Source organism: Typopeltis vanoorti, chromosome 2 (assembly GCF_054136105.1).
Source record: "Typopeltis vanoorti isolate ZY-2024b chromosome 2, IOZ_Tvanoo_1.0, whole genome shotgun sequence".
Taxonomy (NCBI): domain Eukaryota; kingdom Metazoa; phylum Arthropoda; class Arachnida; order Uropygi; family Thelyphonidae; genus Typopeltis; species Typopeltis vanoorti.
The window spans coordinates 179173244-179197509 of NC_143550.1; the positions used below are offsets into that span (position 1 = coordinate 179173244).

General features: G+C 35.1%; 1 protein-coding gene across 1 annotated transcript in view; it reads right to left on the reverse strand.

Annotated features, from left to right (window-relative positions):
• trio (trio Rho guanine nucleotide exchange factor) overlaps positions 1 to 24266 on the reverse strand; it is a 1056141-nt gene that overhangs the window by 960143 nt on the left and 71732 nt on the right. The window contains exons 3-5 of the mRNA XM_090403001.1: positions 18966 to 19080; positions 12628 to 12718; positions 35 to 136 (exon numbers count right to left, since the gene is read on the reverse strand). Of these exons, the coding sequence (XP_090259127.1) occupies positions 35 to 136; positions 12628 to 12718; positions 18966 to 19080 (308 nt within the window). The remainder of the gene's footprint in view (positions 1 to 34; positions 137 to 12627; positions 12719 to 18965; positions 19081 to 24266) is intronic.

Sequence of the window (24266 nt, forward strand, 5' to 3'; positions counted from 1 at the left end):
TCATGAAATCCAAACAAAATAAATATTTTAATACCTCAAACTTGTACTTGGCACTTCCTAAACTGGTCCTTTGTTTTTGCCAGAAATTTTCTGGCTTTATGATATATGCTGTGTGTATTTTTGCTGGAAAACTTTCCTATAATGAAAATTAAAAGAATAATTCTACTTAGGACAGAATTATATGGTGAAATAATTAGAAAACATTAGAATATTTTTTTCAAAGAACCGAGCATGAAATTTATATATATATGAATACCAATTATTTCAGTGCACAGCTAGGTTCATTTTCTTTCTTAGAAGATTTCACTAGATGCATAATATGAAAAGAGAAATACAAAAATATACGTTACAAGAGAACAACAGCTACAAATTAACTTACAAATGTATTGCTAACATTTGAAGGCATTCTGGATGCCATAGTATTGACATGTTTCACACAGGTATGATCTCATATGCCAAAGCTGGATAGCTGAAGAGTGACAATCAGATGGATTAATACTAACTTTAGCTGTAACCTATTTTAGATGGACCAGATGGAGGACTTCTTTGGATTTCACAATTCTTCTCTCTCTCTAATTCATTGCAGCATCTAAAAATGTTTTGGGATCTATTGCAGATCACTGGATGAGTGACAGAATCTTCATCATTAGGTTGAGCAGAATTAAGAATGTGATTAGATAGTGCATTGGCTCTAGTCCTGCTATATGTGATGTCTCTCATATGTTCTTCCATGTACAATTCAATGGATTTCTTCATCGGACCAAATAGGGCACACTGTAGTTACACCAAAAATGGTAAACTCCGGAATACTTTGGGCTGTCATGTTTTGGTTTAGGTGTACCAAGTACAGAATGGAGTTTGATTAGAGGAGTAACAAAAGCGCAGAGTCTTTACATTTGCTTGGTTAGTTTACAGTTAATAACATTTACTTGTGTATTTCTCTTTTCATGTTATGCACCGGATGAAGTCATCCAAAAAGATTAAACCAGTTGTGCACTATATTTTGGTATCTCTTGGCTTCTAGTCATTACATTTATTTAATTATGTCCAGTTGGGTAAATCGTTTCATCAAATATATATATTCATAGACATCATATATAGCAGAACTAGAGCCAGTGCACTATCTGATCAAATTCTTAATTCTGCTCAACCTAACAATGAAGTTTCTGTTACTCATCCTGCGTGTGTGCACGCGCACGCACGCACATGCACATCAGATTTTAATTATTTGTTTTAACCACTCAACTGGATACAAAGCTCCTGCTGGTGCTGTTGTTTGGATTTACAGCCAGAGAACCAAAGCTATAAAGCCAGTGTATTATAGAGGTGAACTATGTGTATGCATGTGTGCATGTTCTTCTGGTCAGTTTAGCCATTTTTGTAGGATGATAAAACCTGAGTTTCCAGGACAGGAACTCTTCTGCCTCCATATAAGACCAGCTAACTCACCTTCAGTTTAAAAGTTCCTATAAAGATTCTTCACATCCAAGAGGATTTTAGTCCAGATCTTTTCAACTAAAGAACATTATCAATATCAATAATGGAGATGAAGCAGTATACACATAATAATGTATTTATATAGATTTTAGCAAAGCCTTTGATAATGTTTCACATTATCAAAGGCATTACTGAAATCTATCAAAGGTCTGACTACTGTTTCAGTTCTCTTGATCTAAGCACCTACTGCGGAATAAAGGCTTACGTCTTTCATTCCACCAAAAATTCCATTCCACCATCCAAACTTTGGTTCTCAAAAAAAGTGTGCCAATGCAGTACAAGAAAAAAAATTCAGCATACAACAAGTGGCTCCAAGACCCAAACTCTAGCTGTCACTTTGCCTATATCACATCTTACAACAGCTGTAAAAGAATGATCAGTAAGTCCAAATCAGATCTAGAAACAGGAATGGTGCAAACTTACCTCCTTTGTGAATGGCAGTAAAAACCTTCTCATCCCTTGCCAAGGCGACTGTTGGACAAAATTTTGGTTCATCCATGTTTCCACTACCCTCACACCCATATGGTACCATAGTCAGTTCACTCAAAACCAAAACTAACTTACTAGCATCATATCACTCTTCTCTTTCAATTCCTGCATAGATGACAAGGGCAAAGTTGTTGCACTTTACCATGAACTGCTCACTCCATACCACCCATAGTCTTCTGTCAGAAAGAAATCCAAAGAATTCTTAATAACCCAAACATAAAAAAGACATTGGGTCCTGATGATCTGCTTTCATAGATTTGAAATGTTATTTTCAACTTCGGTGATGAGAGTACACTCCATTCCACCTTTTCATTTGGCAAACCTTGTAGATGCAACGGCTTCTGTAGAGTGAGGACATAGTAGAAATGTTTTGTCTGTATTCTTCCACATGAAAGAAACAGATGGGATAGTATAATTTAGCACCTCCATAGCGCAATCGGAAGAACGATGTAACATTGTGCCCTTCAATTGGAAAAGACCTAGGGTTGATTGTCGTCATGATGAGGGGAATTCTTATATGGAATTTTTCAGTTAAAGGTGAGTTAGCCGATCTCATAGGGGTTGCAGGGTTTTTTCTCCCAGAAACTCGGGTTTTTCATCCCACATACAGACAAATTGGCCTTCAGAACACATGCAATTAGAGACAAAAAATACTGTTGTTGGTAATGATTGGCGGTAGAGAGCATTGATGATAATAGTGTCGTATTAGGAGAATTAAGTAGTAGTGGAGAGGTGGAGATGTATTTAGCAAAGTAGAGTGCCCTCCTGCAAAGAGTACTTGAACTCCCTGGAGGTGTCACATAATGATAATAATAATTTACTGACGACTCAACTAATTTTGTGAAAGATGTTGAAGGTTTATTTTGCACTTGGTTAGACTATAATAAATTTAGTTTAATCCTTTATCCAAGTGTGAGCAAACAAAGTTTGCACCTGAAAATATCTTCAGGACTGAGGAAAGGTAGTGCAACACCAGGCAACTCGGAGCAAAGGTGAAACAAGCTATCATTACTCCTATCTCGGTATCTCCCATAATGCAAAACACATCTCCTTGCAGATATGTATAATGTTATGCATTAAGGGAAGGGCCACTACCCAGACCAGTTTCGACCTTTATTGAGGTCTCGTCAGTGGGAGCCAGGTCCAGAGGTGGAGATACCAAGGCAGAAGCAATGGAGAGGTCATCTTTACCTATAGGAGTTGCCAAAAGGTGTGCCACCTTATTATTAAATTCCTCTGGATTTAGAGAAAGATGTCGAAAGTTTATTTTGCACTTGGTTAGACTATAATAAATTTAGTTTAATCCTTTACCCAAGTGTGAGCAAACAAAGTTTGCGTCTGAAAATATCTTCAGGACTAAATTTATTATAGTTTTGTGAAAGTTTTTGTGTTTCGTGTCATCAGGAGAAATAAATGGATAAACCAAAAAAATGGTCATAACAGGTAACATATATAAAAAAATATTTGAAAACAGGAATAACAATGGAAAGCACTCACTTGCCACGAAGTTGTCTGCTGGTTCATGGCCTGCTGCAAACTACTGTTAACCGTGTTTGTCTATGTGTCAGGTTGAATTACAGAAGACCAGACAATGTAGAAATCCCTTGTTTTAAGCTGTACTATTGAGAATGTTTGATCATTTCAGCAGATTTCTTGAATGCTCTTGAGTAAAAATTGTAATCTATGTAGAGCATTTTTGGTTTGATATTATAATACTTAATGTTTAGCTTCAGTTGTATATGCTGCCATTCCTGATTTGTATTTCCTTTCATTCTCTACATCCATATGTTCAGATTGGTGTACTTCTCCTGACCTACCTGTCTGTCAGTGTAGTGGATACCACAGGTATACAAGATCTCTAATCTCCTGAAACCTCCTCATCCACCTCTCAAAAAACCTAGTATCTATTAAAATACATGCAGCAGTTATACAACACTTCTCACTCCCAGATAGTTACACCAAACTCACTGAAAATTTTTTTTCTTCCTTGTTATTCCTTCCTTCTACTGCTATTCTCTGAAAATCTCTACTATTATGTATTTCCTAAAAATTACAATCTGTAGGTCATCGAATTAAATGTTAACAAGTTTCTTCAATTTTTTACAAATTCACAATACTAATGTATTATAGTACCTTTTCTGAATACGATTACAATAAATAAATAAGTAATAATGAACTTTTACTCATCTTCACTCATCCCCTTCTTTAAAATAACATGGTATCATCAAATTTCCAATATGTAACTTTAAAGGGTCTAAAGAATGGTATGAGAGAGTACTACTCATCCAAGTTAACATTATTACTAGCTTTCTATCAACAATGAATTTTCTGAGTAATGCATGAAAATTACAAGTAAATCAAATCTTGCCATAGTTTTCTCACAGTCTACCAATTCCTGAAACTAGCATATTCACAAAAAAAAAAATTATTATTATTATTACATGACACCTCCAGGAAGTCCATAGACTCATCAAGGGAGGACACTTACTCTACAACTCTCTGTCTCCATCACTCAATCCACCAACTACAAATAACTGCAACTACACCATCTACCGTCACTAATATTTCCACAAACAATCACAAGCATTCATGGCCATGGTGGGATTCGAACCCGCAGCCTTTTGGCTGGAGAGTGGATATGCTAACTGCTCGACCAACCAGTCTAATAATGCAGTTTCATCATGCAGCAGATAATCATCAAAGAGCAGGCACTTTATCTCATGCATAAATAAGCTTAATTATTGATAGTCAGTCTCAATGAAGCAAGGTATCTCATACTAAGTGCAAATGTAAAAAAAATTACTTATTTTTTAGACAAAAAGTTTCAATACAACCCCTCACTTGGATTATAAAAAAAAATAATAATAATATAGTAAATATTAGTATGCTAGTTTTTTATTCTGTTTATGGTGATAATCCTCTTCTCTTTTAATGAGAATTACATCTTAATTATGACTGCAAAAGGCAAGCTTAGAAATTTAGATTAATCAGAAAAAATTCTAGTATAAACTTAATCTTTCCATTCATATTAGTGCTTCATGGTATAAAACAACACCAAGAGATGAAAAAAATAAATGAATTTATTTTTATTTATTGAACTTACTAATATTTTACTGGTTTTCTATACAGCATTATTAGAACACAAATTATAACTGTAAAAAGCACAGTTATAGTGTTGTTTATACTGTAAAGCATTATGAATATTCAAGAACACCTAAACCTTTTTATAAGTATACAAATAATTTTTCAAGTCATTAGAGAGAATAACTGAAAAAAAGAAAACTGAAAAAGTTCTTCATTCATTGTATAGAATTATGGAGACAAACTACCAACATGTTAGACTATTCAACTGTTCTTCCTGGTATTTTGTCCTTCAGTCATGTTTTTTCTGTTATCCTATTCCTAGATACTACATGGATTGTAGGTGATCCATAAAAACCACTGGGACTGTTAAGCTATCATTCCTGTTGAGACTGGATAACGAATTATCATTTCAAAGGCTCCTTTGAATTTTCTTTCATACCAATTTTGATTGGTATGACATCAGGACAGGGTGGCTTTCCAGTCATTTCTGTGACACATTTAGAGTGCATGAGTAGAAAAGCCTGATTTTCCATACTGGGATCGTACATTCCATTTCCTCAATGTAGAATATGTTACAGGTGCACTTAATCTAGTATACCCCAGCACAGGCAAGGGATCCTTACAGGGGGCTAAGTAAACTTTTTAATTTTGTGAGTGGTTTGAATGTAGCCTTAATATTTTATTTCTGCAGTGTACTATTTTCTCAGATATTTCTATCAAATGTAAGTAATGGCTTTGGCCTTACTGCAATCTTTTTTATTTTTTGGTTGCATTTTCTTGTAAAGGATTCTGTTCTTTTTCTTGTTGTAGCCATTTCTATTATCTGAAACTCATTTTCCAAAATCTGCTTACTAGAACATAGTGTTAGAGACCTTATTTTTAAGGGTAACACCTAGTTTTTGCCATGAATGATGGTACAAGTCTTTGTATATATACTGGCTTGGTCCAGGCATGTCAGTTTTTGGAAGACAATGAAGGAAACACAGCTTGAACAAAGATGTGTAACAAGTGTCTTCAGAAAAGAAAGTGAGTTATTGTTTTCAATCTCGGTGATGAATGGAATGTGTCTGTGTTATATGTCAAAGGGACTTCGGACAGTATTTAAATTTGAAAGCCATGGGGACCAAATGGTGAATCTTGAGTTGTTGCTCAAATTCTTGCACATAAAAGTTAGCTATGGGAAGAGAAAAACTGCATCGGTGATTGGTACATTCATGAAAGTGGCAGTTGCATCAAATATATCTTTGCTGTTGAGAGTGATTTATAATTTTGTTTATGAAGCCTTTTTTTTAATAGAAAGGAGAATGACCTACCAACTCCTTGAGTACCGATGTTAGTTTCTTGGTGATAATTAAGCTATTGAATCCTTCTACTACTGGCTGCATTGGCAAGTTATTTTTGTGCATTTTTGCAAGACCATAAATTTTAGAGATGCAGGCATAATGCAATAACAGCTTTAATGGTTTCTACTGGCCACGGTAATTGATTTAAGTAATTCTGTTATTTTCTTGTTATTTTGTTGGATCATACTTTTGGTATGATCCAACAAAATATGTGCCAATTAGTATGTGTTGTTGCTTGATACCAACAGGTTTATTTCTTTCTAAATGAGCTGCTCAATCAGCTTTGAGGTTAACTGCCCTTATTGTGAATGTCTCAATGTCTGACACAGTTCTTCTCTTACAGATCGAATTTTTGCACAATAGCATGGCCCTATTTGCCTACATACTTTGCTCTGGTTATTTTATGTGGCAAGATAACTACTACTTACAAAAAGAAAGTACAGCCACAGGCACCCCCACCCCTTCCCTCGTAGCTAACTTTTCACATGGAAGATTTTGAGCTGTGGATTCAATGATACTAAATACAAAGGTCTGACTTAGATATGTTGATGATATATTCACCATTTGGTCCCACGGTAGCAGCTAAACCTTAAACACCATAATACTAAGCCATTCGAACAAAAACACAGATGCATCCAATTCACTATTTTGATTTAAAACAATAACTCACTTTTCTGGATATACTTGTCACAAAATTCTCTCAGGCTGTCTTTCCTTCGGCATTTATGAAAAATCCACACACACAGGCCAATGCATACACAAAGATTCTCCCTAGCATCCGTGCACATGCACATGCAAGCACACGCACGCACGCACACACAAAAAATAACTACCTGTCATTAAGATTCTCAAAAATAGAGCTCTAACAATAAATCCACAACTAAAAATATAGTCTTCAGAACTCTCTTGAACTAAACAGAATAACTGCAGTAACAAATGAAAATCAGCAAAATAAAAAAACACCAAAACTATGAAAACAGACAAGATCATGGAAAATTTCAAGTGAACTCTCAACAGAGAACCTATTGAACAAATAACATTTCAGCTATTTAGGCAAAATTTTTAGTGAAGTTATCAAATTAAATATGGAAACTTATAATAAAATAAGCAAATCTGGTATGCTGGCAAGCCAGCTGAATAAATTTATATTAGAGAGAAATCAGAAATTGGTTGGAACACAAGACGATATTCAATCCAATTTCTTATGGGCCTCAGAGTGTGATTAGAAATAACAAAGATAGCATAGATTCAACAGTTCTGAAAAATAAGTTATGGGAGTAAACATGATAATATTGAAGAATAAGAAATTAATTTGGAAGAATCATGATCGATAGAAAGCTTATAAAGTACATTTAATTATGGAGGTACTATTATAGTGGCCAGCCTGGTTGGCCAAGTGGTTAGCGTATCTGCTCTCCAGCCAAGAGATGTCAGGTTCAGCATATATACTGCTGTAGCTTTTGTCCTGGCACAGTATACTTTTGATGTCTTTGCACCATAAAAATCAAAAATAACTATTATAGTGTACTATACACCTGTTAAAGTTATATATGAGGAACAGATGAAAACAATGTTAGTCAACCTTCTGGCCAGAACTTTGTACTGTTCATTATCAAATTCCTGATGTGATCCCACCTCAGGAAAGGATATTCTTCTTATTATTATTATAGTAATCTACTATTTATCCAACCTTCAATTACCAAACCCTGTACCTCAATTATCTGATCCTTCAGTGATCAGAATGGCAAATTGCCTTCCCAGTGTAGTCAGATAAATGGTACATTATTGTAATATGATTATTATTTATCTGAGACTCCACGGAGTCATACATCACCGATACCAGCTGTTAATACCTTCTCTTAAACTCGTTCACACTGGATGCACTCACTATTTCAACTGCCAAACTGTTCCACTCACTCACTGCTCTGAGAGAAAAAAAATCTAGCACTCATCCCTTTTTTAAACACAGGCAACCTCAATTTCCATATTTGAGCATAAAGAAAAATTTCTTCAAATAAATTAAAGATGCCAAGAAATTATATTCTTGGTTTAATCCTTTATCCAATTGGTCATCCAAACCCAGGAGACAAAATCTGTAAATAGTAGAACAGATGCAGTTTTATCAAAGCCTTGTAAAAGAGACAAAACTGACTTCCTTATCATTACATGTCAATGTTCATTCAACATACCAATTATTCTCAAAGTTGTATTTGCCATCTGACTTTGAACTTCAATTTCCTATCCACCATAACTCCAAGATCTCTATCTAGCCTCAGCTTCTTTACAGCATAATCCTACCTATAATATAATATAATATGCTGCTGGAAACCTCACCACACCAAAGTGCATTACTTTAGACTGTCAAGTTCTTTCCTAATATATACTCCTTTTTAATACGATACTGCTAATTATGTTATCTGTTCATTCCCTAATATTTCTCAGCATTCATAAATCAAAGATTGGACACCACAGAGTGGTCTCCACAGTCTTTGATTAAATGCTTTATTTCTAATCCAGTTCTCAGATCCATTCGTTGAAATCAGTTTGAACACTGCCTTGTATAAAATGATTTAATTTTTTCATCTAATATCTCTTTTATTCCATATAAATGTAATCAGTTGACTTTCCATTATCTGCTTTGTTAATTTCTATTTCCATATTTATTTTGTGCCATCTTCGCTAAAAAATGACTTTAGCCGAAATGTATTATATATTCTATAGGTCTCAATTCAGGATGCAGTTGATATGTTTCATGCTTCTGCCTATTTTCATTCTCTTTGTGTTTTTGCTGATTTTAGCATCAAATTATTACAGCAGTCACTCAATTTCGTAAGAATTCTGCACTCTTGTACTGGATTTATTTAGGAGTATAACATCGTCTACATATAGTAAAGTGCTGAGATTAGTATCTCCAATTATGATAGCAAGTTTAATGCCACTTTCTTGTGGTGCTTAAGAGTCAAAACTGTATAACTGAGAGGAGACCTCTACATAGCCTTTAAAGGAATGCGGAGAACCAACCAGGGCTACTGACCTAATGTCAAATCCTCACCATCTCGTGGTGCACCCAGTTGGATATCCACCTGGATACTGAACAAACAAAGATGGGCTGGCAATTTGGGATTTAGGTACACAATAAATAACGGAAAAAACTCACGTAGAAAGATTATTTTCTAAATAATTTTTTAAGATTATTTTTTAAATAATCTTTCTATGTGAGTTTTTTCCGTTATTTATTGTGTACCGATATATCTACTCACGGTTTACCTCTTTTAAAACTTAATTTGGGATTTAGCCAACCAAATTGTATTCTTATTAGCTTAAACCACAATACTAAATGATGGTACAACATGACAAAATTTCATGCTGGCTAGGGCGTCGCCCGGTTAAACAAGCCCCTGTCGTTTTCACCAGGGAACCAGGGCAAACAGCGAAAAGTCAGCTACTGGAACAAATCTGAAAACATACTCCAACTCATCATCACCAGAGTTAAAGATCAGTATTATCAATAAGAAGCCTGAATGGAAAAAAATGGAGCTAGTTAAGGAATTAGATAAGTACCAGATCAGCATAATAGTGGTGACTGAAACAAAAAAGACAAAAACTGGTGAGATCTTTCTGAGCAATAAATACAAAATGTTATATTCAGGCAATGACAATCAAGGAAAAGAAGGAGTAGCCACTATATCAACACTAAATACAAGACTAATCTTCTTGAATGGCAGGAAGTCTCAAGTAGAGTGATGTGGGAAAATATCACATTGGGGAACTGGACAATGAGATTTGTGCCTATGGTCCCACAGAAGGTTCTACTAAGGTAGAAGTCGAGGAATTTTTTTACAGTGTTAGAGAAAGCAACCGACACAATGAAAAAAGAAAAGTTGGTCCTTGTTGGGGATCTAAATAGCAGAGTGGGAAATGATTGTCAGACATACAAAAATAGTTTGGGAAAATTCGGAGAAAAGAGCAAAGCTAATAATAATGACAAATACCTGTTGGATTTCTGCTCAGGACATGGACTGGTTATTACTAACACAATGTTCCAACATAAAAATGTGCACAAATTCAAAGGAGAGAAGAGGCAAGGAATAAGAAATGTCTCATCGACTATGTTATTGTTGGCAGTGATGTGTTTCTCCCTGGTGTAGGACACCAGAGTGTACAGAGGATTTGAAATTGGAAGTGATTTGAAATTGGAAGTCATGAAACTCAATTTTATCCTGCTCAAGACTATTTAGTCTTGAGCAGGATAAAATTGAGTTTCATATTGAAAAGAATAACATGTAAGAAAGTTTTAAAGCGAATAAAAGTTGAGCAGCTCTCAGATGTGAACTGTAGACTAAAATACACAACGATTATTGAAGAAAAAATGAAACAGAGAACAGGAACCAAACCTTGGAGATTCAGGGACAAGCTCTGAAGGAAATATTGATTGATTCAGCCAGAGAGGCATGTGATGAGGTTGTCTGCAAGTATAGAAAAACCAGAACTCCATGGTGGACACAGGAAGTTAAGGAGGCAGTGAAGGAAAAGAAGAAAGCATATCAAAAGTTCCTGCAAATAAATCAGCTTGTGCTCTTAGAGAATACAGAGATAAATGTAAGAAAGATAAACGCTGTGTAAAACTAACTAAACAAAAGTCATGGGAAGACTTTGGTAAGAACATAGAAAATAAATATCAAGAAGGTGGCAAGATATTCTGGAGGTTGTTGAAGAAACTGAAGAAAGAGTGCTGTAAAAGAAGGAATTAGAGATGATAAAGATGACATGAAAACTGGAGAAAAAGATATCCTTGAAGTATGGAGTAATTACTTCAAAAAATTGCTAAATGAAACAAGCAGTGATAGCAGAGTGGTAAAAAACACTCAACAGGTATACAGTCAGGAATACATATCCATACTTGAAATAGAAAAAGCCATCAAAGGCAGCAGGAGTAGATGATATTCGACCAGAAATGCTGAAGTATGTTGGTATAAAAGTCTTACAGTGGCTACTATCATATCCTGTACACCCCTTGAGGATACATGGCAAGAATTTGGTGATGATGCTACTTTCTTTTATAATATGATTCATATACTGAATAACAGTGTAGTTAGTGTGTATCGTTAACTTCAGCACTTTGAACAGCTTTTCTCTTGGCACCTTGTCATATGCCTTTCCCAGATCTACAAAACTTAGACTTTTGTCATACAAGATATCCAGTATTCCCATCATTTCTCAATTATTTGTGTTATGTGAGAAAATTGGATTCCTCTATTTGAACTGAACCCAGTTTGTTCTTCTCCAAGCTGCCTACCATAATTTTTCTTAGCCCTTTCTGATGTATACTTGCATAAATCTTACCAAACACTCAATAGGGAAATTCCTCTTTAATTCTCATATTCAGTTGTATTTCTCTTTAGATAAATTGGTACCATGAGAGCTCTATTCAGCTCATCTAGAATTCGACTTGTGTGAATTATGCAATTTAACTCCTGCAAAATGTTTTATATCTGAATATTTGAGCATTTCTGGTCAAATATCATCTACTCCAACTGCCTTTTCACATTTCAGGATTTTGATTGCATTTCGCTTGAATGTTTTCTGTTACTGTGCTGTTACTGCATGTTTCATTTAGCCAGGCATGGAGTAAAGCAATTACTCCAGGCATCCAGAATATTTTTATTTCACTTTTCATGTCACCTAACATTTCTGATTCCTTTCACTATAATCTTTTCTTTCCTCTGTTTCTAAGTTTTTTCAATAGTCTCCTGAATATTTTGCGACCTTCCTGATATTTATTTTCTATGTTCATATCAAAGTCTTCCAATGACTTTTGTTTAGCTAGTTTTACACAATGCTTCACTTTCTTATAATTATCCCTATCTCTCAGAGTGCATATTGACTTATGTAGTATCATATGTGATGCCATGGCATAAGATTTCCCCCATTTGGATATACAGTAGCTACTTAGGTAATAACTGAGAAATCCTCAAACGTTATCACCATAATAAGCACTATCAAAACCAATTACTTATAATTGCTGTTATAAGTAATTATCTCTGAGTAGCTACATAAATTCTACTTCCTGCCTGTCCATGTGCTCTTTCTTTCAACCTTCCAATCTATGATCACATAGTTGAAGTATCCTATAACAATTACTAGCCCAGTGCTCACTGGTCTAATTTGCTAATTTACTCTGGAAAAATATGAGTATGCAAATAAAACTACTTACCTGTAATACTTTCAAAATGGGCTTAACTGTATTCCATGTAGCACCTCTCATATCCACCACAACAGAAAAACCTAATTCCTTTGCTTCTTCACTAAAATAAATAATCATTGAAAACAGAAATTAATTTATTGTTTATTAATTTACTTTTAGCTAAGTAAAATGCTTCTGTGATGTCCTGCTGTCAATGAGAATTTAAATAATAAAACAATTTAAAAAATAAAATCATTTAAAAGAATACTAAAGAGATAAGCTAAGTATGGTAGGAAAAAATATCATCTTTGCACACAAAAGTAAGATTTGGTTTCCAGAGAGCATTCCCAAATAATCTAACCTCTGACCACTCAATGTATTAATGTACCATAAGTGTACAACCTTTCATAAGAGTGATATTATTATTATTATTATTATTATTATTATTGTTCCGGGAAACTCCAAGAAGTCGACAGACTCATCGAGGGAGGCCCTAACATCATGTCTGGAACAACTATTCAATATTCACACAGCATATATCATATCTTGCCTTGAACTCATTCACGGTCGTAGCACCCACAACAGACTCTGGAAGCTTATTCCACTCATTCACCACTCTCCAAGTAAAAACCCTAGCTCTAACACCCTTGTCAACCACGCTCTTGCCCAGCTTCCATGCATGGACCCTAGTCCTCCCACCACCAGTCATATTTTCAAAAATATCTTCTGGATCAATCTTATAAAAACCCTTCAGTAATTTGAATGTCTCAGTCATATCACCCCTCCTTCGCCTATCGTCCAATTTCTGCAACCCACAAATCTTCAACCTATTCTCATAAGGTTCATTCCACAGACCTGCTATCATCTTGGTCACTCGTCTCTGGACCCTCTCCACTTCCTCCCCATCACGAAGAAACCCAGGTGTCCATAACTGGGCACAGAAGTCCAGATGGGGTCTTATCAAGGCTCGATACAGATGAACAACAACTTGTTTGTCTCTGCATGTTAAAGTATTTTTCATAAGCCAAGTGATTTGGTGAGCTGTTTTAGTCACTTTTGCAATGTGCCCCCTAAACTTCAACTTCCTATCCACCAGCACTCCCAAATCCCTGGCCTCATCAATCTCCTGGAGTACGGTTTCACCAATGCGATATACTGCTGCTATTCTTTTCACCCCAAAGTGCATAACCTTACACTTTGCCACATTAAACTGACATCCATTTTTTCCTAGCCCAGTTCTCCAAACTATCCAAATCATCCTGTAAAATTTTGACATCCTGTGCACTCACAATTGCTCTACCCAACTTTGCATCATCAGCAAACAAGTGAACACTTCCTCTCAAAATCCTTTCCAATATCATCGATGAACAAATTGAAAAGCAGTGGTCCAAGAACAGAGCCCTGCAGCACTCCACTGGTCACAAGACGTCTTTTTGACTCCACTCCTGAATAAACCACTCTCTGGTATCTCTCCTTCAACCAACCTCCTATCCATCTTACCAACCCTATATCTATCCCCATCTGCTCCAGTTTACTGATTAGGGTTCCATGTGGTATCCTGTCAAAGGCCTTGGCAAGGTCCAGTAGTATCACTGTAAACCCATTACCCCTATCCAGTTCAGCCGTCACTGTGTTATAAAACGTGAGCAAGTTACTGAGGCATGATCAACCCTTCACAAAACCATGTTGTCCCCCATACAATATCCCATTTTCATCTATCCAATCCTGTATTCTTTTCTTGACTAATTTCTCTAAGACCTTGACAATGATTCCTGATATGCTAATCGGTCGGTAATTTACAACAGCAGTCTTGGAACCACCTTTATGCAGTGGAACTATTTTCCCCTCCTTCCACCCGCTCGGGACTAACCCAGACCCGAGACTCAAATTAAACAAAATGGTCAAGGGTACTGACAATTCTTTAGCTGCTTCTCGTACTACACGAGCTGGTATACCATCCAATCCCACAGATGTATTGACATTGAGGTTATGCAATAGACTACTCACCTCCACTTCATTCACCACAATTCCCGTATAATCTACTGGTTTATTAGTTTCTGCAATGTCACCGCCTGGATGATATATTCTTGCAAAGTGCTCACTCAGTAACTCAGCTATCTCAACTGATTCAGTTACCTCCCTACCATCGGCATTCTTTAAAATCATTCTGCCATGTACATTTTTCCTTTTACTTGCTACATATCTAAAAAACTGTTTAGGATTCTCTTTAGCCTGCATGGCCAATGTTCTTTCGTAATCCTTTTTTGCTTTTCTTACCACGCTCGTCACCCTTCTGGCTTACACCTGATTTCACATCAAGTCATCTTCAGGTATTTCATTCAATCTAACTCTGACTTACAACTTAAATACAGACTATGTAATGCCCTGTATAAGTTCACTTACTCCATATAACTGTAGTATAATGAAAAGCTTTTCCCTGGGTACCTTGTTTTATGCCTTTTTTTATCTACAAAACTTAAGTAAAGATCCTTGTCATATTCCCATGATTTCTCAAATATTTGTCATGAAGTGAAAATTGATCCTGATAACCTCTATTTGGTCATCCAGCTTGTTCTTCTCCCAGTTTCTCTTCCACAATTTTTCTCAGCCTCATTTCAAGTATGCTTGCATAAATCTTACTTGGAACACTTAGTAGAGAAATTCCTCTGAAAGGCTCACATTCAGCTTTATTCCCTTTTTTATAGACGGGCAGTATGACAACTCTACTCCAGTGTTTCTCAAACTTCAGCTATCCATGTACCTCTTCTTAAATTTTCATTAATACCAAATACCCTCTTATCAAAATAATAATAAATAAATAAACTATATTTCATTGTAAATGTCTATTTTATTTGAATTTATATGTTCATATAAAAAAAAAATGATTTCCTGTTCTATGAAAATCCACATTTCAAGTAATTCATATCACACTTACTTTAGATTTTTCATCTTCTTCCTAGTTGGTTCTCTAGAGATGTCAGACGACACACTCTTATCAATTTCATTTGATCCAGATACAATATCAATGTTTTCTTGTTCCTTACAGCTACTTGTATTTGCTATATTGCTCTTTTTTTGCATTTTATAAATCCAGTAGGAGAATTCATACATAATATATAATTTATTGAGAAATATATATGTTTAAAATAATTATTTTTTTCTTAATGATTCCATACGTTAATGATGCACAGCCGAAAATTGCCACATACCCCCTGAAGACCTTTTGCATACCCCGGGGGTAAGCGTACCACACTTTGAGAAACACTGCTCTACTCCAATTATCTGGAATTCAACCCTCTGCCAAGTCCTCTGAATTATGCAGTGCAGCAACTGCAAAACTTTTATATCTCCATATTTTAGCATTTCTGGTTGAATATCATCTAACTCAGCTGCTTTTCCACATTTCAAGTTTTTGACATTTTTTTTCTACCTCAAGCACTGATATATACTCTTAACTAAGCCTTAGATCACAGATCCAATCTTAACCATAACCACTGTCTCACTATCCCAAAAGTCTGGGAAATTAATAAAATAAATTTAAAATATAACTGATATTTTAATGTAATTACAGCCCAATAGTTTTTAACCCTTAAACATGCTACTGTATACATAGAGGGATTCTAACATAAGCATGTGCACTAATGTGTTTTTTTTTAATGTAGTTCCTAATGTTGTTTAATAACTGTACTGATGATGATGTCTTATGATACTTAAGATGAAATATTTACATATTTAAAAGTTAATTACTGTGGCATATGTGAATTTATAGTTATGACTACTCCACTGGTTTCTCTATGTAAGAAAGATATGTACTCCTGTTTGCATTCCTCGTGAAACCTTTCTACTACAGCTCGTCACTGCTTGTTTCGTTTAAGTTTTGCAAAATAATTACTCCAGACATCTAGGATATTCTTATCTTCAGTTTTTGTGTCATTTTTATCAATTTTAATCCCTTTTACAATATGCTTTCCTCCATCTCTAAGCTATTTCAACAGCCTCCAGAACGATTTGCCACCGTCTTGATATTTATTTTCTATTTCATATTGAAGTTTTCCCATGACTTTTGTTTAGCTACATTTACACACAGCTTAGCTATCTTACATTTTTATCTGTATTCTTTTAGGGCATCTGTCGACATATGCCAGGAGCATTCAGTATACTTTCTTCTTTTCCGTGATTGCTTCTCCAACTTCTCATGTACACTATGGTGTTCTTATTTTTCTATCTTTCAGACAACTTCACCACATGCCTCTTTAGCTGAATCAACATTTTTTTCAAAGTTTTCTGCTGAGATTACAAGGCTTGGTTCTTGTTTTCAATCTGTTTAATTTTTTTCTTCAATAATGTTTGTATAGTTGAGTCTAAAATTTACTTGCGAAAGAGCTACTCAACATAAGTTTTTAAAAAACTGTTTACATACAGTTCTTTTCAATGTGATATTCAGTTTTATCCTACTTAAAACTAAGTGCTGGTACATCCAATTTCAAATCCTGTGTACACTCTTGTATTCTGAACCAGCGTGAAGATATTACTATCAACAATAACACAGTTAATGAGGCTTTTCTTATTTCACATTATTTTATCATATAGCATACCATATTATTTGTGGCTTAAGCCAATAGAGAGTACAATTTGGAGGGCTAAGCCCCCAAATTGCCAGCCCATTCTCATTCATTGTCCCTAGTGGACACCTATGTGAAGGTGAAGATTGGACATTAGGTCAGAAGCCCCAGTTTTCTGCATTCTGTAAAAGTAATATGGCCACCTCCCAGTTACTTGGCTTTGACCCTTAAGTAACCCAAGTACCCGTGGTATAATTATAACAATGATGATGATGGATGTCCAATCATAACATGTGGTAATATATAAATAATGGGTAAATGAAATATAACAAAGAAAATAACCTAAAAAAGACTTCAACATTGCATTAAAGCATGCTAAAAGGAAAAATAAGAAATATCCATTTGTTTTATATCAAGTAAGCACTTCAGATCTATCTTCAAATTTTTGCTTCAATTCAGAAACTTTGCTTAAATTTGAAAACTTTATAAGTTCACTTAAGGTATTTATTCTATGAGTTTTAGACCTGTAAGCATTTTTTTTTTAATTTCTGTGTGTTTAGTCTTAAGTATTGAGAGAACATCATGTTGAGGTTTAATGGAGTATTCACTAAGAAAGAATTAAAAACCATTTTAACTAGAAGAATTAAAATAGTTTTTAATCCTTTCTTAGTGCTGTTAATACTCCATTAATCCTCCAACATTATTTGGATTTCTACTTGACCTCAAAAAAAAAGACAGCATTCTTCAATAGGTTTGAACAATACTATCAAATCAATTAAACCCTTAATAAAAAAACATTATTAAAAGATAGATATATGACAACTTCAGAGTCCATGTCTTTAAATAGTGCAGGCAATTTGTGTTGAGGGTTATGTGACTTTGTAAACTTATGCTTTGGAACTTGTTCAAATAATGAGCCTATGTGTTATATAAAACAAATGAATATTTATATTAACTTTTCAGTCAATTAATGTCACAATGAAGCTTTTAAGAGACTTTTTTCTTTTACAATTTGTGAAGATCATACATTGAGTGAGAATTGCAGAACAAAATAAATCATTAGAACATCTAAGTTCAAAATAACTGGTTGTGTTGTTTAGATGGTGGCTATTGTTTGTAATTAATACCACTATTCTTGAAATCACTTGCATTAGTAAGTCTCAATAAACCTTTACAGTACCAGAATGCGTTTAATTCAAATATGTAAAGAAAACATCTCATTAAATTTAGAAGTTATAAACATAATTAAGAAATTTGGTTTTATTAAAAAAAAATATATATATATATATCAGTTAATGCCTTTGATTCTCTTATAGGGAGTAAGCAAGGCCGTTTTAGCCTATCTAACTTCTTGGAGACTGAGTGGGCAGTTCAATCTCCACTGGTAGCCAATCAGAGATAGCTGGCCCAAGACTACCACTAATTATCCTATGAAGAGATAGCTAACAACTGACGCCATCTTGTGTCCCTAACCATAACATAATATTTTTAATGTCTGAAATAGTGTAGGTTTACACAGTCGATTTTCTTCAGTTTAAGGGATGAAAAAAAGCAAGTTTCTGGAAGAAAAAAAAAACCTGCTTGCCTGTGCCAGAGATTAATTAACTCGGGAACCAGTTGAAGAAAGCTTACAAAAAAGTTCCTCTAGTCAATAAATAGTATTGAACTTAGAATGCTCTTTCTTCAGACAGCCAAGCACTGAGGAGTGCAAATGCCACTTCCAATGAGCTATACAAGCTCTTCAGTTTTATTATTAAAAGCATAACCGAGTTAACATGACTTCACTGAAAATACAAGGAACAATACCATGGTATACTAGCTAAGTAAGTCAATAGCCTTCTTAAATCTTCTGTTTTCAGCCTTTCTGGTCGAGTCCTTGCTGGAAATGTTAAAACTGGACCTCCTCTTTTATCTCGGCCTCCTAAAAATAGACAAATCATTAGGCACAAGTAAAACATCACTTTTACTCACATAACAAATATTGTTATTAATATATGGGTTCAAACACTGTTATCACATATTATTAATATATATTAATAATATATACATATGAAGAAATCTACAATTTATATGGATATTAAATCAACATTTTTTTTGAGTATATTTGCACCATTTTCTTTATACTGTTACTTTGAAATATCATAGATAGAAATGATGGTGCAAAATTAATAAGAAGATTGAATAATTATACTGCGAAAAGAGGTTTATTATTTAAATTAAGGGATATTACATTCCATATTGTTTCATAGCCGAATAAGAAACTCAAAGAGTTTCATTATTTTTGTTTATTATTATTATTATTAAAAGTTGATAACACAATTTTTATTTTACTACTGTACACTTATATTTAATATTCTCTGGGATTATGTCTGATTTATTTTGTGTGTGTGTGTGTGTGGGTGTCAATTATCAGAATGCAAATGTTTACTACCCTTATAGCAGAATTGCAACCCACAAAAGTAGAAGTTCAGCAGGAGGGTGGCAGTGCATTTGAAGCTATTTGGTGTGGAATAAAAGCCAGTAGGACAATTGCATACCTGGCTGAAATGGCTAAAGGAATGTGTGTGTGTGTGTGTGTGTGTGTGTGTGTATGAGAGAGAGAGAGAGAGAGAGAGTGAAACATTTGGTCGGGATGTTAGGCTTTATTTGTTTTGTTTGTTTTATGTTGGGCCCATATACAAGAGGTTGGCTGGTCAACCTATAGTACATTAGTACCGTATATGGGTAAGTACCGTTATGGCAGAGTGTTATTTTATTTATTACTTTGCAGTTTAAAATCAAATATTTTTCCCTAACACCAGTTTCAGTCCCAAAATTGCAAATGTTTACTACGCTTGGTAGACCAAAACTGGATAGTAAGGAGAAAATTACTGCAAGTAATTTTGTAGTAGATCTGTATATCCTAAACAATGCTGTTTGAGAAAGCATGAATTTGAAATATAATGTGAATGCTTGAAATTACAGCCAAGGCAGCTAAGGTTACAAGGCCACTGTCAAGAATATAATGTAAGGAATCTCATATTTACAGGCAGGATACAGAGAGAGTGAGAGTAAACTGGAGGGGTATTGTCAGTGAGAGCAGAATTGCAACCCATAAAAGTAGAAGTTCAGCAGGAGGGTAGAGATTAGGGAAGGTGGCAATGCATTTGAAGCTATTTGGTGTGGAATAAAAGCCAGTAGGACAATTACATATCTGGCTGATACCACAGGCAGGGAAAGGCAAAAGGAAATGTCAATGCCATCAACAAATTAGAATGACCTCTTCAATTATCAGAATGGCAAACTGCCTTCCCAATGTGGTCAGATAAATGGCAAGCAATCATTATGGGACACTTCAACATAGGACTGAAGAAAAGGGCACATGCAGGGAAGGAAAGGAGTTTTGTGAAATATAGTAACCGAATTAAACCCAAAAAAAAATTAAACAATGGAGGAACAAACATGAAAATTTTATTTCAATAAAAATTTTGTCCAATTTACAAGGGTATCATCATCAGTGAGTAATTCATATTAAACAAGCACAACTGATAAACAAAGATTAAACAATGAAAACATGTGAGCTACACAGAATGATAGTGGTAGTCTTTCTGATTCCAACAACATTTTTTAACGAATTTTATACACACATAAACAGTAATCTACTATTTATCCAACCTTCATAACAATGACCCTGATGGATGGGTGTGTGTGTGTGGCAGTGAGCAGATGGATGGGTGTGGCAGATGCCCAGTGAACTGGTCATCCGCCACACCCATCCATCTGCTCAGTAGAGGGTGCAGCGTGATTCATCGCTCCATGCCACAGCTTCCCAATCTTCTAAGTCCCACTGTACGTTCTCTTTGACCACTGAAGACAATGCTGCATGTTGGTTTGGATAATGCGGTGCTTGCATATTGTGGTCCTATCATGGAAACCCATTTTGTGAGAATTGGTTCTGAGTGTTTTTGTGCAGATTCATGTTCCAGTCGATGTCCAGAACACCATATCCAACATGTGCCAACAAATGGCGGTTTTCACATATTATCCTTTGTAGCACCCTACAGTCATGTTTGGTGAGAGTGGTGGGTCGTCCACTGTGGGTAACACTTGCAGTTGACTCCCTGCGCTTTCATCTCAGTATGGGATCACTGATTATTAATACATGGAATAGCACAATTTATCAATAATTTGCTGAATTAATTATTCAATTTCAATTCACTTAATCAATAAATTACATGGCAGTTATCATTTGCAGTAAAATAATACTGAAAAATAATAAAAAATAATTCTCTAATAAATTAAAGCATTCATTTAGTTTAATATTAATCTTAAACATATATACAGTATCCACATCATATGTAATAAACAACCTATTCTTTAAAAATAACTAATATTGTACTTTTCTTACAAAATAATTTCATCAACAAAATAAGCTGTTACGAGGGTGGTCCGAAAAGTTCTCGGTTTCAACCATTCATGGCAATACTATCGGCAAGTTTGTTTTTTTTTCTAACTTGGAACATGCGAAATTGCATGTCATTTTATTAAGTAGTTTGTTTTAAACAAAGTCTGAAACAAAGGTGTTGTCTGTATCCCTTGAAATGGATAAAATTGAGTATTGTGCAGTTATACAATTCTTTGTAAAAGAAGGCCTAACGCCAAAAGAAATTCATTCAAAATTCATAAAAGTTTATGGACGCTCTTCTCCTTCATTTTCGACAATTAAGAAATGGACTATTGAGTTTAAACATGACCGTACCAACCTTGAAGATGGTCCACATGAAGGATGGCCTAAAAGTGTAACAACATCGGAAATCATCGATCAAGTGCACGATATGATATTGGATGACCAGCGAGTCAAAGTGCGTGAAACTGCTGAGACTATAGACATTTCAGAAGAATCTGTACGATATATTTTGCATGAAGAATTGTAAATGAAAAAGCTTTGTGCAAGATGAGTGCTGCGCTTGTTCACAGCAGATCAAAAACACACTGGCATGAAAATCTCTAAACAGTGCTTGGAGCGTTTTAACAAGAATAAAACTGATTTTGTGCATCGATTCATTACTATGGATGAGACTTGGATTAACCATTAAACACCAGAATATAAACAGCAGTCAAAACAGTGGACAGAAGCCGGTTGTTCAGTGCCAAAGAAGAGAAAGTCGGTTCCATCAGTAGGAAAGGTCATGGCATTAGTGTTTTGAGGTGCTAAAGGCATTTTGTTTATTAATTATCTTCAAAAGGGTAAAACAATAACCAGAGAATATTATTCTGATCTTTTAACCAGACTAGACAAAAAAATTCGTGAAAAAAGACCTGGTTTGCAGAAGAAAAATATCATCTTTCATCAGGACAACGCACCTGCCCACAAGGTGTTTTGGCAATGGGAAAATTAAGGAATCTGCACTATGAATAGTTGGGAACATCCACCATATTCCCCAGATTTAGCTCGCTCTGACTTCTATCTCTTCCCAAAAACTAAAACTCTTCCTTGCTGGTCAGTTTATTTTATTTATTCGTATGGAGTTTCCTGCCTTTTCTCCCACATCCATATTGGGGTGAGTTGAGCCCTCTCATGGGGGGGTTAAGTATTTATGGCTGTAGATCCGTGTGTTCACGGGGTAGGCTTGCCTGCTTGCAGAATGAAAAACCCCAGATAAACTGGGGGAGAAAACCCTGCTGCCCACGCCCAAGACTGGCTAACTTGGCTATGGCTGAGGAAGATCCTTAAGCTCCTCACGTCGACGACGGGAATCGAACCTAGGACATTCCTTCCCCAGGCATATAGTTGCGAAGCACAAAGCTACTAGGCTACCCATGCAGATGCTGGTCAGTGTTTTTCTTCAAATCAAGAGGTGATTACAGATTTCCTGCCAGGTTGGCAGGAAAACGACCCAAAGGAAGACCAAGGTATAGGTGAATTGATATGGTACAAAGTGCCTTAGATGATAAAAATATAAGATCTGATAATGTTGGAGTTTTGACAAGTAACAGACTGATTTGGAGGAAGATTGTAGGTAGGAAGTTAGTAATGATGTAAATTTTTCATGTAGTACTATCATATCCTGTACACCCCTTGAGGGTACATGGCAGGAATTTGATGATGATGCCACTTTCTTTTATAATGTGATTCATATACTGAATAACAGTGTAATTAGTCTGTATCGTTAACTTCAGCACTTTGAACAGCTTTTTTCTTCACACCTTGTCATATGCCTTTTCCAGATCTACAATGTGGACAACGCACCTGCCCACAAGGTGTTTTCACAATAGGAAAATTAAGAGATCTGCACTATGAATTGTTGGAACATTCACCCTATTTCCCAGATTTAGCTCGCTCTGACTTCTATCTCTTCCCAAAAATAAAACTCTCCCTTGCTGGTCAGTGTTTTTCTTCAAATCAAGAGGTGATCACAGATTTAGAGGAGTATTTTGCAGATCTTACTGAGAACCACTACCGAGATGGGATAATGGCGCTGTATCATCGCTGGAATGAATGTATTAGTCTGAGGGAGATTATGTTGAAAAATAAAAAAAAATTTAAATTATAAATTCGTTTTTTCATTGTTAGGCCGAGAACTTTTCAGACCACCCCTCGTAATTAAAAATACGAAAATAAAAATTGAAACAATCTAATTAAATATTGAAGTACGTCTAAATATTCTATCCTTCCAACACCTTCACCCCTTAAGTAAGTATGCAATTGTAACATAGTATTATCCTGAGCTGATTTTCACAGACCACAACATGAATTTGCTTAGTGTAATTAAATATGTGAAAATTTTACATTATTTAAAAACTACTTATCTCACAAAGAAAAGTCAAAAACCAGAACATGTGACTGGGTGCATTATGAAAAGTGAGTCTGACACGACATCCAATGCTACTTACTTTCTCTTTTTAATGAATTTTATTATTTGTCTTCCTTCTTAAATTACTGTTTATGGAAAATTTATATAAATTCATCCATCATTATGAACAATACATACATGAACGAAACCAAAAACTGAGTTTTGATGAGCTGTGTTGTGGCATACATTTTAAACCAACCTTAAAGGAGAGCCTATTTCAATATAATTACATGTAATGAATACTGACAATTAAAGACCATGTTATTTTGTTTTG